This window comes from Tauraco erythrolophus, chromosome 1 (genome assembly GCF_009769465.1).
Source record: "Tauraco erythrolophus isolate bTauEry1 chromosome 1, bTauEry1.pri, whole genome shotgun sequence".
Classification (NCBI taxonomy): domain Eukaryota; kingdom Metazoa; phylum Chordata; class Aves; order Musophagiformes; family Musophagidae; genus Tauraco; species Tauraco erythrolophus.
The window spans coordinates 54,397,034-54,413,237 of record NC_141465.1 but is presented as its reverse complement, the minus strand read 5'-3'; the positions used below and the strand labels follow the sequence as shown (position 1 = coordinate 54,413,237).

Genomic DNA, 16,204 nt, shown 5'->3' with positions numbered 1-16,204 from the left:
TCTGTCATTCACTTCTTTAAATACATAGTGAGCATAAAACCATCATGTCTACAAGTGGCCTTGTATAGTCATCAAATAATTGTATGGTGGAAACACTGACTGTTTTTTCAGTGTTGCCAGACAATTCTCAGATGATACAATTATGTTTCTATGTGATGAATCTTTCTTCAAAATTCTAGTATTGATATCTACCCCTATAGCACATAAACACTTCCTTAGAATAAATATAATTAAGATGCAATGATGTATCATGATGTCGCAGAAGTCTACAGGGTATTTTTAGAACAACAAAAAGCAATTATCGTGATTTATTTCCCTATTCTGTTTTAATTTCTGGTCAATATTAACTGAAATATTCTTCTTTTAGTTGTCTCTGTGCTGACCCTAGATTCAAGAAGGACACCTGACAGTCAGAAGTTCCAATATTGAACCTTTTCCAATATTGAATGTTAGGACTTCCTTGTGGACTTACAATATAATATCCTGGCCCTGAGTAATGTGAATCAACGGAAATTTTGCAACGGAGCTTGTGAAAGTCTAATTTGCTATTTACTAACTCCTACTATTAATACTACTTTTTAAGTTCTATTTTTTTTTTTTAATGCCTGTGGTAGCCAAACATTGGTGACAAAATATGAAGAAACTGCAAAACAAAAACTTGAGTAAAAGTAAATGGTGTGACTCAAAAAAATTAAAAGCATATCAGGCAGAAATAAGGAAATTCATAGTAATTAAGGCATGTTATGAACCTGTAGCCAAGAAGAAACAATCTGATCAAAACAATCAGTTTCATATAACTTTTTAGCCAAATGAGCCACTACTTATTTGCCAGAAATAAAACTGGAGGTGTGCAGAGGGGACACCAGGCATTCATTTACTGCATGGTTCACCTGCATCTTTGTATAATGGTAAATGAGCTGTTAAATAAACTTTCCAGGCATACTAAGTTCATCAAACAATCCCTATGACAAACGATCTCACTGAAAATTTCCATCATTTAGTTCATGCAAACTGACACATTCAGAATTAACAAAGACAGCATTTCCTTTTTTAAGATCAGCAGATGTGAAATAATGGTTTATTCCTGCTATTCAACAGGACTCGGTTAAATAACAATGATGATCCTGTTTCCTCACACATGCCATTTTAGTTAAATAGTAATGGATGTCCCTGTTTCCTCACACAAATAATTCTGCCTAATTTTTGTCCATAAAAGTTACAAAGCATACTCGAGTTTAAGAATTCTGGGAATTTAACTTAATTTTCAAAATAATGAGAATTCCTTAGTTCTTCTCACTCATTTTCTTATTCAGCTTGCAAGACAGTTCCCTTTATTTTTTTCTGGCTTTGGAGAAGCACTGTTCTTACACTTATTTCCTTACCTGTGAAGTAGCCAACAATTCCATCTTAAAGCATACAAAGCTATTTATATTGAAAGGGATCTATTTCAGAAATTAATTTAGTTAAATGGTTTGTACTGTTCTCTAACACAACTTTTCATTTACTTCTTTAATAAAATAAGTAGATATAAAATGAAATTTAGGTACAATAAATATAAACAGAACCATGATTCCTAGATACAATATCTTTATTAAGTATTCGTCTTCACTGATTTAAAATGTTAGGGTTTTTTAATGTTATGTGCCAATGTGTTATGGCAATAAAACATTTATAAACCGAAGTGCAACATGATCATATTACTGTAGGTGAATTATTCAGGTTATCTCCCAGAAGTACGATGCATCATGTATTATGTATATATAACATATGGGATAGAATTAAAGTATTTCAGAGAATATGTCTTCACAAATGATCAGATATAAGCAAAAACAATTCTAACCATGAAACATGTTTGTCTTCATTCTGCATCTGTAAAAGACTCTGAGAATCATTTAAAAAAAATCTAAAAGTCAAATGAAATAGCTCATCTGGACGAAGTGTATTACATGATTAAAAATATTTTGAAGTTCTATTCACCAATTTTTCCTAAGCCTAAAAGCAAATGACCACATTTACATTCTTCTTTTTCAAATGTTTCTGTTCCCATAAGGATGCAAGATAGCGTGTAATTTTCCTTCCATAAAGTCAGCAATTGACCAGAATGGAGCTTTCATATGTCTCAGAATCACAGGATTTTCTTTTTTTTTTGAGATAACTTCAAACATCTTTGTTTTTCCCAGTAACATAAGCAGAAAAGAAAACAGTAAGGAAGAAATACGTGCATACTGAAACTAATAGATCATTTCTTATGACTTCTATAGCACCAGCATTTCACCCTGTACTTTTTACAGTAGCACAGTTTATTGAAAACATTACTTTATCAGTAGCATTTCTTCTGTGTTCACTAGACACAGTCCAATCAGCAGACAAAATGCTGATCTCTACTTAGAAGAAAACCTAGTAGTATTTCTTCTTTGCTATGGGAGAATGTAAACACTTTTAATACTAAAAATCATTGAGTAATTACAGTTCAGGAAAGAAAAAACATCCTTTTAAAAGGAATATACGTGTCAAATAATACTGTAATAGCAGAAACATTTTCCTGAGTGCCACCTTTCTTCAAAGTCTTTTTTTTGCAAGCCTGGCAAATGTCATCTGCAAAAATGCCTTTGAACAGGAAGAAGAGTGGTGGTGGTAGTAGCAGAAGAGAGAAAGGAAGGAGATCTGCAGTTGACAGACATTACAAGGTGAGACATTGGAAAATGTCACATTTAAAAAAGTAGAGCTTTTTTAAAACTAATAGAATAAGCCGGAGAAAGTAATGAACTAGAAGGACATAAGATGTCAAAGATGAGCAAAACTTAATTTATTACAGATTTGCATTTAATCATCTGAAAAAACATTTCCAATTGTAGAGACAAAACAGTAAAATATTTGTTGGATTTGGGGTGTGTTATCTTAAATATGAAGCCACTTAGTTAGCATTTTATACCAGTTAAGGATCCATTGCATATTAAGTATTTCAATATCACTATATAATTATTCATCTATTTCTATATATTTCGGTTATGCTCATCACCATTACAACTGGCAGAATTATTATTTTGTAAGCCAATAAAATAAGAATATTAATATTTTTTCATATGAAATAATTGAGTTTCACCAGCAAAATAAACAGGTGAGAAGGAAGAGCAGCAAGGCAAGATTTAGATTGGATATAAGGAAAAAATTTTTCACTCAGAGGTGGTGAGGCACTGGAACAGGTTGCCCAGAGAAGTTGTAGATGCCCCATCCCTGGAGGTGTTCAAGGCCAGGTTGGATGAGGCTTTGGGCAACCTGGTGTAGTGGAGGGTTTCCCTGCCCATGGCAGGGGGGTTGGAACTAGATGATCTTTGAGGTCCCTTCTAACCCGAACCATTCTATGATTCTAAGATATTGTGATCTCTGCTATTAACAGGAAAAAAAGCATCAATGACCCAGACCCCACCCTAAAAAAACCAAACAAACCCTGTTCCCCCAAAACACCATATCTCTAAAGCCCTCCCTTCAACAAACAAAACCTCCAAAAACCCTCAAAAACTGTTAAGTACAAGAGCATGCTCCTCCATAATTCATGCCTGCTAGTTACTAGATAACAGATTAGTTGTTTTTCCTTGATTTTTTTTAAGCCTTCACTATTGCATTATTGAATGGAAAAGTCATGCTTCTACAAGGTGCTCTGTTATGCTTATGACTATGCAGATACTTAAAAAAGCAGTATACAACTCATGCTGAAATACTTCAAGGTGTAATAACTGGCACTGGATTATAAAGCTTATATACGTAAAGTGTTTGCTAACCTGACTATAAAGCTAAACTGGCATTCTGCTGACCGTGAAGCAGTCATTCTACTGTTAGTCTTCATATATCTGTGATCTCTTTGACTGACTACCCACATGTATAATTCAGATACATGAACATTAAATTACTAGAATGGAAACTACTGCCAGTTTTTCAAATGTAAAGTTCTGAAATTTTATATACATGAATTTATCTGAGTGTTAAATCAAATTCTTTGGTTTGCAGAAAGAGTGATGCTAGTTACAGCTTTTCCTTTGCAGTTTATACTACAACTCACATAAAATGAAAGTCATTATATATATACTACAGTTTGGTGCAGACAGCTGTCCTCAAATCCAAAAAAATACTGGTCTCAGCAGCCTGACAAGTAAATCACTTCTCGCTGCTAGAAATGATAGCTTCATTAGGTCAAGGCTGAAGCTGCTGTTCCAGCACATGGAGTAAGTACTACATTTGTCTGGATTGTATCTGGCTTGAGTATACCCAAAGGACTTAAATTCTTGTCTTGCTGGCTACTCAGCCATCACAAGTAAAACTCTGTTCCCAGTTCCCAAAAGGGAGGATTCCTTGCTGCAAATAAAAGAAAAAAAGAAAACCCTCACATCATCACCATTTTAAAATGCACATCTTCCCACACTCATATTTGTAAACATGGTGATAGACAAAATATATTTTTTACAAGGTTCTTCAATCAATAGGATCTGGAAGCACTTTGCAACCTTAGCAAAAGAGTACGGACAAGCTATACACACGAATCACATCACACACTGCTGCAATGTATCCACTTTGGCTTTAAATGTGGCAACTGTAATGAAAACAGTAAATGATTTGGAATGTATGTCAGAGAAGAAAATAACGACATTGGAACCAGAATTCTCATTGTGAGTTGTAAAAGTGATAGCAAGTTTGACTCTAATCTAAACCCTTTTTTATAGATTTTTTTCTGACTTAAAATGCATCTCCCATTGCTCTCTTTTAAACATTAGACCTTCCAATTCTAAAAATCTGCTGAAGCTGCTCTGCAGACAAGTTTCCAACCATTAAACACTTCCAAGGCATAAGCGAGAGGACTGGCTTTGCCCCATGGAAATGGCACACATAAACCAGCTGTGCAACAGTATAAAAAAATCATTGGTCTCAAAGGAGCAACAGACAGAATTTTATTGCCGAGAGTGGGTGTCTGTTCTGGTTTTACTAACACTCAGTAATGTATGCATGAAATCACATCCAGCATGGTACTTATGTGCTGTGAAAACAATGTTGCCTGCTTCTTTTTGCTTGACAATTTGTCCTGTGTATGCTAGCAACTGCCTTCATGTTGAAGACAAAAGCCTTTAGCAGAGGTAGAAGGATCAGATGGTTTGGCCTCATTGTTTTCATCTTATAGCCTCTCTTCGTCTGGGAAAATGGCACAGTATCTAACTACAGACCAACAAGATAATGTATTATATTGAAATGCCTAACACTGATCCCCCTAGTTGATTTCAGTCTCTGTTACTGAGTTCATTCTCATCATAAATCATAAAAAGCTATAAAAAAATAGCCTAAAAACTCTTACCCCAATGTAACAAATTAAAAGTTTTATTACTTGTGCTGGGCAGCTTCTGATCAGTTAGGTTAGGCTATCTGGTGCCAGCTTAATGGTAAAAAAGCACACGACGCTTTTCATCCAAGGAGACTCACTTATGGATTGCAGGAACAGTTCTCTCCTGCTTCCAGAGAAAATGAAACAGCTTGGAGAGAGCCAGTCAAAATATGAAGAGAAATATATTTTTACCTTTAGAGATCAAAAATGTTCTGCCAGGCATTCTGCTAGCTTTATTTATTGCTGTTATTGAAAATTGTTGCCACTCAGTTGAAGATGAAAAGGAAAGCACACACAATTTAAAAACTCTGAAAAGTTAAGTGGAAACCACTGTCAAAATAGAAGAAAGTTTTGATCAATTTTAGCTGACAGTATCAATCTGAAAATCTGTATGCGGAGTCCTACTTCTAGGAACGAACCCACTCTCCTAGGTACAGTATTCACTTCATCTTCTAGCCACTCTGCTCCACACAGATAGGCATAGTCTAATATGTGCTTCTTGTAATTTTGGAATCACATTTTGTCAAAATGCCATTCTTCACTTCATTCACTGTAAAGAGCCATGCCAGACAAGCACATGCAAACCCTTCATTTCCTTTATAAAAGAGAAATAAACAGCATAAAAAAAAACTTCCCTCTGCTTAAGCTCTGAATATTTCATAAATTATCTCAGCTATGTCACTTTATTTATTATTTACAGGTTAATGCCATAAATGAACACATGAGGCAGTGTAAAACAGCTAATAAACCTTCGCCTCAGATGTTTACGGTATAAGAGCATCAAAAGCGGCAGTAGATGAAACCACAAAACACAACTAGATGAAGAATGGTAAGCTGGAATGTTAGATGAAATACTCTTGTTTTCCTGTTTTTGTCTTTTTCATGACTGGGAAATTAAAGTAATTTGGATAATAAGGAGCTTTATTTAGTGCTAGAAAAGTTAATGGAAATTACCTACCTCAGAAGACTTAACATTATTTTGAATAAAACAAAACCTTACTTTGCTGTGTCTACTTAGAGATCACATTTTTTGCATTTGCAAAAATCGCAAAATAGTATAAAACAGAATTGTGGTAACTAAACAAAATTCTCTCTCCAAATAATTACAGCAGCAATGCTTTTGAATGTTGTTTTTAACAGCTTAAAATATTTAGTGACAGAGACTTTGTGGTGCCGTACTCCTCCCTAGATTCAGATTATATATCATGTTTGTCCTCCTTTAAAGAAAATACAAACCCAAATAATTTGCTATTCATTATAACTTACAAGCAATTGGTAAAAATTCAGCATCTTGTGTGAGAAACTGTCTTAGGAATTGCTGTCATGTTTCCTCATCAAAGGGTTTCTTTTGAAGAAAACTTCTGCTAAGTCTGACAAAGATAATAATCTCTTGGTCTTGGCACAACAGGGTGAATTGAAACAGTACAAAAACTAATGTGAATTTCTGTCCACACTTCACAGAAACGTAGCACAGTCAGTCAGTAACCTTCCAAAGGTTATGTGCCAAAGTCTGCTTTCCTTTTCCAAACTGGAGGTTAAACGTGCCTGTAGGAGCTCAGCAGGGGCCAGTAGACACTGGTACTCAAAAAACTAGGCACATCTGAGCAGCAGTTTCTTGCCTCAGTGCCAGGCAGGGGCTGCCACTTCCCACTGAGTTCCAAAGTAGTAATTAAATGTCTATGTGACATTATAACTGTTACTGCTATGAGCACCTACTCAGGGACATGAAGGCTAGGACATACCAACTGAAGCGTCCCAGTATCATTCCCAACAGTCACCACCTAGCAGTGTCTTCATCTGCGTGACCTAGTGCTTCTACGGGTTTCATCTAACGAACATGATATCTTTATAATAACCGCTGACAATACCAAAACCCCTAAAATAGTCAAATGAGCTGTCAGAATAGGATGACTTTGGCTACAAAGGTGATAGCTAACTGAACTCCTTGCTGTTTGTCTGGCAAGTCACGATTCTCTGCCAAGGGCTGGAGTTTAGATAGGAAAACTGTTATTTTGAGGGTTACAGAAGCCTTTTGAACAATGCTGGCTACATGCTTTCTGCCATTATCAAGATCTCGTTATTTTGGTTTATTACAGAAGAGCTTGCAGAGATATTATTGGCTCCTGCTGTCCTTGTCACAAAGTCCTAGAAGTGCTCCCCACCTCCACCAGACAGTCATGAGCAGCACTCAAGGAGAGCAAGTGCTTCAGGAGTAGCTGCAGAGACCACAGAAAAAGAGAACTCTGGTATTTAACATGTAATCATTTCAAAATCACAAGCTCCTGAAACACAATTCACTGCCAGCTGGGAGGCTATTCTGAAGAAATATCCCTATGTGCTTAGACTGCTCTTATGCTGTTCTCCAAAAGCCCACTTTTGGCTGGGGTCAGATACTGGGCTAAAGAGACCTTCGGTATGACTTACCATGGATATTCTTGTCTTCATTACCAATGCAGGTATTTTGAACAATATAATCCTGTGGCTAGCACGCTCAGTAGGAGATGAATTTTTTGGAAAGTAATATAAATCCTGCCTGAAAATGTCTCACTCAAACCAAAACCTCAGTGATATCATGATATACCTTTATGTAATTGCAATTACAGTGGTTCCAAGCAGAATAGTTGGAAAATCTTTACAAACTCAATAAAGCTGACAATGATCTGAGTTTAAAAGAAAGTTGATGTCAGATTCAGCAACACAGTGCTGTATCTGCTAAAGTGCTGCTAATGAAGAAAAGCGAAGAGAAAGCTACTACTGTTGCTGAGTCATAGATTCATAGATTCATAGATTTCTAGGTTGGAAAAGACCTTAGAGATCATCGAGTCCAACCATCCCTAATCCCCATTAAACCATATCCCTAAGTAGATCATCCACCCTTTTCTTAAACACATCCAGGGATGGGGACTCAACCACCTCCCTGGGCAGCCTATTCCAGTGGCTGACAACCCTTTCAGAGAAGAAATACTTCCTAACATCCAACCTGAATCTCCCCTGACTAAGCTTATACCCATTTCCTCTTGTTCTATCACCCATCGCTAATGTAAAGAGCCCCTCCCCCACCTCCCCACCATCTTTTCTCAAGTATTTGTAGGCTGTAATCAGGTCTCCTCTCAGCCTCCTCTTCTCCAAGCTAAACAGCCCCAACTCCCTCAGCCGCTCCTCGTAAGTTTTATTTTCCAGCCCCTTGACCAGTTTAGTCGCCCTTCTTTGGACTCGCTCCAGGAGCTCAATATCTCTCTTAAAGCGAGAGGCCCAAAACTGGACACAATATTCCAGGTGCGGCCTCACCAGTGCCGAGTACAGGGGCAGGATCACTTCCCTGCTCCTGCTGGTCACACTATTCTTGATACACGCCAGTATCCCATTGGCCTTTTTGGCCACCTGGGCACACTGCTGGCTCATATCAAGCCGGTAGTCAACCAAGACCCCCAGGTCCTTCTCCGCCAGGCAGCTCTCCAGCCACTCTTCCCCGAGCCTATAGCGATGCTTGGGGTTTTTATACCCCAAGTGAAGGACTCTGCACTTGGCCTTATTAAAGCTCATGCCATTGGTCTCAGCCCAACGATCCAGTCTGTTCAAATCCCTCTGAAGGGCCTCCCTACCCTCGAGCAGATCGACACAGCCTCCCAGCTTGGTGTCGTCCGCAAATTTACTGAGGGTACATTCAGTCCCCTCATCCAGGTCATTGATAAAGATGTTAAACAGAACTGGACCCAGCACTGAGCCCTGGGGAACCCCACTGGTGACCGGCCTCCAGCCTTCAGTAAGCTCAACACAGTCCTGAGTAAGCTTACTGAGTCCTTGCAGTAAGCTCAACACAGCTTAAAGGAATGGTATTTTTGATGTGACTGAAATGATATGCTACTTAAGTACAATAAATTCACAAACTAATACTTCTTTTATGCTTGAAAAGATTTGTGGTCACAGCAGCAATGGAATAGCTATGCCAGCCAACCTTCCTACCACAAACGTGGTTATAGCACCAAAAAATTATTGAGTCTAATGTATACACATTCAGTAAGTAATTAAACCATCCATACCAGCAAAAGCATTTGCATGCCTCTATAACTGCATCTACAGTAAAATTTTTTCGAGGACTGACTACGGCCAAACAGCAAGCTAAAAGCTAGCAGGGGAACCCATAGATAGCAACTGTCTATATTGCCAGATAATTCTATCTGCAGAAAGAGGAGGAAATGTGTTCTCCAAAATATGCATTATAACAGCGTAAAGATTCTGTCACTACTAAAACAAAGACAAGTCTTTCTATTAGAAACTACCTCTTTTAGAAGAGTGAAGAGTCATAGATCTCATTCTTTGGCACTAAAGTCAACTAGCATGGTCTGGCTATGTCCACATTATTGACTGCCTTTCAGAGAGGGTGACCACATCCAGACCATTTGTCTGTCAGGAATAGTTTCTGGCCTGTGCTAACTCCTACACTATGCCTGACAGTCATCCAGGAAAATTTTGCTTCGCATGGGTCAAAGGCACACCAGGGACAATGCCAGCAACTTCACAGGACAGGACGTCCATTGCCATCTCCCCCATCCCCCGAATACCATTTAGTGGTACAGAAATAATTTTCAAATTTATTTTATTACTCAAACCCTTGCAAAACCAGAAACGGCAACAAAAATTCCTGCAATACTTTGTGGATTGTCTGGCATGCCTTTCTAATGAATAGAAACATGCTACTTACAATCTATACCCTTTTTATTCTTAAGCCCTTATGATTAGTGCTAGCAAGGGGAAAGTTATGTTAAGAGATCCCACAGTTCCATCAAAACAATGTTGCTACAATTATTTAGATACAGGCAACAAAATATTTCAGTACTCTGCTAAACATATGGCAGCAACATATTTCTCATAACTAAAAAGAAAAAATAAGAGGAATCTCTCGGAATAACAGTCTGAAGCCCCAGTTCCTTCATGTTTCATGGTCAGGGTCACGTTGTTTGACACCAACTGTGCGGAAAATGTTTAAAAGCAGGTTTATTATTGAGACCCCTTACTGATAAAAGAATAATGACATCTTTAACCTTTAATTCCTTTGCTGACTTCAAACAAATCTCAAACTATTTCTGAAGCTGGTAGCAAAACTACCCAAAAACCCACCTGTTAAAAACCTTCTGCCACGGAGTAAGCAGATCAGGTTGCGCTCCACGTCTGAATGAGTGGAAAGCAAGCACTAGACATGGTGAACGAAAACTAACCTTTTGAGGATCGGAAGTGTTTGCTGGGTGCTGTGAAGCCTCTTGTCCCATGCACGTTCACAGCCGCCACGCGGAACTGGTACCACCTGCTTGCTCGGATGTCCGGCAGCCGAACCCGCTCGTCTGTAGTCTGGTGGGGAAAATGTCACACTTACACTCATTGTTCTGACATAGCTAGTTGTGCTACCAACTGTTGTACACAACACCAGCTAGTCAGACTGAAGGGCAGGGGACACATTTCTTTCATATGCACCAGTGTCAGCAGGCTGTATGCAACCACCTCACCTGACTCCGAGCATCGTTCTGCACTGCAAAGCATTTACAGCTGTGAATAAAATCATATAACCACCCAGTTTTAGAGTGCATTGCAGGCTTTTTCTGGAAAAAGTAACCTGTAGAAAACTGGTGAAGTATTAAATTCACAAAATTAGTTTTCCAGTTATCACAGCCTTCACCAGGATATAGGGGCTACCTGTTTAGGTAGTGACGTTTTAGGGAACTCATTGCCCTGTGTCGCAAGGCTTATTTCTCCAATTCTCATATCTCAGAGAATTCAGGGTCTAAAATGGCTTCATGAAATCAGTGCTGTGGAAAGCTGTCTTTTCTAGTTCATAGAAAACACAAAACTCTCAGGTAATGAATGTAAGCCTTCTTCAGATCTTTGAACTTCTGTCAAAAAGACACAGCCTTAACTCTTCCCTGCAGACTTTTCTCAGGTCAGAGGAGACGACCTTTTCTTCAACAACACCCACCGAGACTGCTAGTGTCATGAGTTCAATTTCCACCTTCTGTGGGGAGTGCTTTAAGCGGTGAAATATGGCATAAGCATAGATGCACTCTGAACCCTTAAGTATGAGGTGCTTTATGTGCTCTTATTCTGAGCCCAGCTTTCCTCTATCTTTTTTCTCCCCTCTAATCATTTGAAAAGCTGTCTTCTGCACTGTTTCTTATTTTTCCTAAGGTACTAACATCAGAAGTGAACACAGCCTTCTGGTAACTGCTGAATCACTGCCAAGTACAGAAGATGTACCATTTTTGCAGAACTCATCAGAAACTCATTCACTTGTTGCTGATTTTACTTTTGCTATTATCTCTCAATTATCCAGTTTTCAATTTATTTTAGGATGTCATGTTTATTGCAGTTTAATTTAATTCTTTAACCAAAGTAACACATGAATCTGGACCAAATGTATTGTACATGTCTAAATATACTATACAATCAACACTGATTATTATTACTGACAAAAAATGCAAGCTCATTAAAACTGCAGTGACATCAATTTATTTTCGTAAGCTCTTTTTTCTGTAAATTTAAAAATCTGCCTTCCCTGTAAAGAATTCAATGTTACTTGCAGTGATGCCAAGTACTTCCCCAAAAAAGGCACAGCATATATGCCTTTTGCTCTCTTTCCAATCCATGTAAGAAAGTAGCAGTTGCCAACCTAACTCAGATAGACAGAACCTGAGGAATTTGCTTCAGGTCTCCAGCAATGGTATTTTTAGAGCCCTGACAAATAAAACTTGTAGGTGTTATCCTTCACTTAATCTCTTCATTTGATGACAAGCAAAATTTAGGGGAACAGATATCTTATTTGTGTGTGCATGAAAAGGAAAGAGAGCCTTTCTAAACTGCACTGTAGACCACTCTCAAACTGGTAAGTGTTGCAGACTTTGAGCTCTCCTCCATATTGCTGCTAACTCAGGGCCTGTCTCCATTTCTCCATTCAGACCTCTACATTTGTCTTTTTAGCTTAAGCAGTGGTAACGCTCATGACACTTCCACTGTCTGCCTCATCTTCTTTCCTTTTTTTTAGCTTCTATTTTACCTGTAGAGTGAATTACCTTGTTCAACGAATGGGTTCCCCTAGGGAAGCCAAAACCTATGTGAACCAACTTTTACTGTTCATAGAATCATAGAATCACAGAATCATAGAATCATAGAATGGCATAGGCTGGAAGGGACCTTATTTTTATTTTATGCAGCACTCATATGTGCTAGTTTTTTCCAGCATGCAGGCCCATATACTCAAGAACTTAGAGAAAAGATACGACAATAAACTAGAGTAACATAAACTATCACTATATTATCAGAAAAAAAAAAAAAAAATATATATTCAGGTTACTGCTGCAACTGAAATCAGGGTCAGGAACAATATCTAATTGTAATTAACTAGTTAAAACACTGTGGATTTTAAAAACAGATTTGCTGAAATTAGTTACAAGGCAAGCATAATCCGAATAGACTTGACCCCAAATTCCTCAGCTAAGGAATCTTGTCTGTCATTTGCATGAGCTCAGCTATTCTGCTAAAAGTGATTAAAAGAAAGGATTTCAGTTGTGTCAGTCTTCCTTGGAAACTGTAAAATACTGTAAGATCAAATTATCTGTCAATCCATATCACTAAAATTATTTTAATTTATGAACATGCCTTGGGCCTATTACTTTCATAATAATTTCATCATTCATTTCGTTGGCAAAGCTCGTGTTAAACAATGGCGTGCAGGACGTGTATCTGTAACCCCTGCTTTACAGAGCATAAACTACTTTGGCACCTCAGAGCAACCTTTATATAGATTTAATAAATTTCAAGAAAGAGCTAAATACTATTGAGAGAACTTATACTACGTAAATGGTAAATTGAATTCTTTGTTTAATTGCTTAAGTCAGTTCTCCATACTTAAATATGTTTGGAGCTGAGATCGCAACATTCAGAGTCCTTTTGATATCTGTCTCATATTAATGTAAGTGCACTAAATGTTATGTTGAGTGGTATTAAATATCTAATGATTCAAAATCATCACACATCCAAAATTCTGCCTGACTATGAGAGACATTATTAAGTAACCATTTTATTGATTTCTTAGAATGGTAGTATAATTTTTTAGATAATCATAAATAAAAGACAAAACAAAAATATCATCCCTCAAATTATTATAGGATCATAATTACTAATTATTTTGGCTAAGCATTACCCTTTTACTTCAAAGAGAAATGTTTTGAAGCTAACCTCCAATCCCAATAGGCATTTCATTTGGAATACAGTCATATAACGAATGAGTCCTCAGACAAATCACTGGCTAACATGTCCACCTTCAGTATCACCCAAAGTTCAATGAAGATGAGAGAAAGTCCCCATTAGTTACATCAGGATACAGTTTTATAAAAGAGCATCACATAATTGCGATGACATAACGTGGAGAATACAGTGAATAGCTTGACACCCCTTCTCAATAGTGCATTTCAGGTCCAAGGGACAACAGGCCACCTTCAATGGCAGAAAGAAGAAACTGGTTGGGCTTTCAGGTGAGAATTTGGCTGAGAATCATTCAGAGCCACCCCATTTAGGACGCACTGACAGTTCTACTCCTCTCCCAGCAGTCCTTAATTATTTAAGCCTTCTCCTGAAAGTAGTCCCCTCATCCTGCCTTCTAAAAGGGCATTATCCGCTATTCTCTTCAAAATGCCCACAGAAATCTCCCCATGCTGTTCATATAATTGACTAACGATTAAAGTACTTACCCAGAGTGTGGCTGACCTACCTTCCATCCCATCCTCTGTCTGAGAAGTTGGGAGAAAATAATCCCTAGCATCTTGGATGCATGCTGTTTTGAATTAGAACATGTTCTGCATTCTTCTTTAAAGGGGGCCTACAGAAGAGCTGGAAAGGGACTTTTTACAAGGGCATATAGTGATAGGACAAGGGGTAATGGCTTTAAATTCAAAGAGGGTCGATTTAGATTAGATATAAGGAAGAAGTTCTTCACTTTGAGGGTGGTGAGGCACTGGAACAGGTTGCCCAGGGAAGTTGTGGATGCCCCATCCCTGGAAGTGTTCAAGGCCAGGTTGGATGAGGTGTTGAGCAACCCGGTGTAGTGGAGGGTGTCCCTGTCCATGACAGGGGGTTGGAACTAGATGATCTTTGAGGTCCCTTCCAATCCAAACCATTCTATGATTCTATGATTCTATGATTCTATGATTCTATGATTCACGGGCAGAACTGTTCCTTGCAGTAAAGAAGGCTGAAAATTACAACAACTTCTTGCAAGGGAAAGGCAGGATAATTTAGGATGGGGAGGGAGAAGAAAGAGAATATATGACCCAGCAGAAGAGCAGTTAGGCCATTCAGATGAGATACTTGTGTCACTGCTCCAAGGATATTTTTCTGGTTTATATATACATGTAAAAATTGGTGTAAGGTCTTTTTAGCAAAGACTGGTACAGATGATTCTCCCCTATCCAAGGATTATAGTAATCAATGGACTGTTTCATTGTGTTCATTCCCTTTCTTTCACACTATCAATCCTGGACTGCTTTCAGTAGTGTAAAGGTTTAATGGAAATAGGAGAGGACAGCCTTGCCCTGCTGAGTTCATAGCTCTACATCTTCATTTGAAACAACACACAGTGATAAAAGAATTTGCAGTTCACAGAGTGAAGGGATACCATCCAGGGTGTCAGAAGAGCTGAGTTTATATTTCCTCTGATACAGAAGAAACCTGACAGTGCTGCATCCACTACGCTATCAAAGGACACAGACATCTCCTATTTCATGTGAATGCAATCCCACACAAGGTGGGCACTCTCTAAGAATGGTTACCAAAGCAGGCCTCTCCTGGGAGATAGATGGAGAAAGAAACCTTTAGTGGATGGGAGTGGTGATTAGCTCCCGCAGGGGTTTCTCGCTGTTGAGAGCTGAGAAACCTTTGGTGACCCTCAGTACCAGAAGCTTACGTGTCTCAGAAACATTAAGTTTTAAAAAAGATTAGTTGTCCATGCAGTTTAGACAATTCCAAGGTGAAGCACTAAGGTTTGTCACAATCAAGCTAGCAGTAAATACTGCCCCTTATTTTTTTTTAATAAAGGAATAATCTCATAGGTAAACTTAATTATTCTCTGCCCATATTGCCCATATGTATACATAAATATTTTTTATATATATATATCTATGCACACACACTTGCTTGACATACACAACACAGACATGTGTTCTCCTATCTGAAGATAACTCACCTCGCATATTTCAATTAACTTAATTAATTAACTTAATAAGATTAACTATCTAAGTATCCAATGTAAATAGTAATACTGTTGTTTTTAGAAAGCATTAGCATCAAACAGAATTATAAGTTTGTTCATAAGATACACAGTATTCTCATGGGATAATGCAGCTGGTCCTGTGCAGTTGGTTAAACTATAAAAAATAGTAGTGTAAAAAACTTGACATAACCACTTAGGACACTGTGCATCATAGGTAATTAGGCTTATTAGTATCTTGGTTCCCATAGTTTTTATATTAACCAATGCAAATTAGTCAAATTGTTAGTTATGTCAAGTTTTCCCAAAAATGTGTGGGAAAAAACTAAAGTTCTTCCTGAAGTTGAAATAACTAAAATTCTTTTCAATGTGTTTGCTTTCTTTATATACTTTGGGAGTTAAATAAATAAGATATTTATAGATTGAGCCTTCCTTCTTAGAAATAAAACATCAAAAAAAGACCTGATGATACAATATAATACAAAGGCAAAAAACTTTTTAAAAATCATTTTATCAATATCAAGTAAAAACTTATATGAGAAAATACTTGTAAATTAACTCACGTTAAGGCAATACAAAATAGCAAGTTT

General features: G+C 37.7%; 1 protein-coding gene across 3 annotated transcripts in view; it reads right to left on the bottom strand.

The window, feature by feature from the left end:
- Positions 1-16,204, bottom strand: part of ANOS1 (anosmin 1) — a 146,018-nt gene that overhangs the window by 32,497 nt on the left and 97,317 nt on the right. For all 3 annotated transcript variants that reach the window (XM_086609504.1, XM_086609510.1, XM_086609516.1), the window contains one exon: positions 10,582-10,711. In XM_086609504.1, the coding sequence (XP_086465630.1) occupies positions 10,582-10,711 (130 nt within the window). The remainder of the gene's footprint in view (positions 1-10,581; positions 10,712-16,204) is intronic.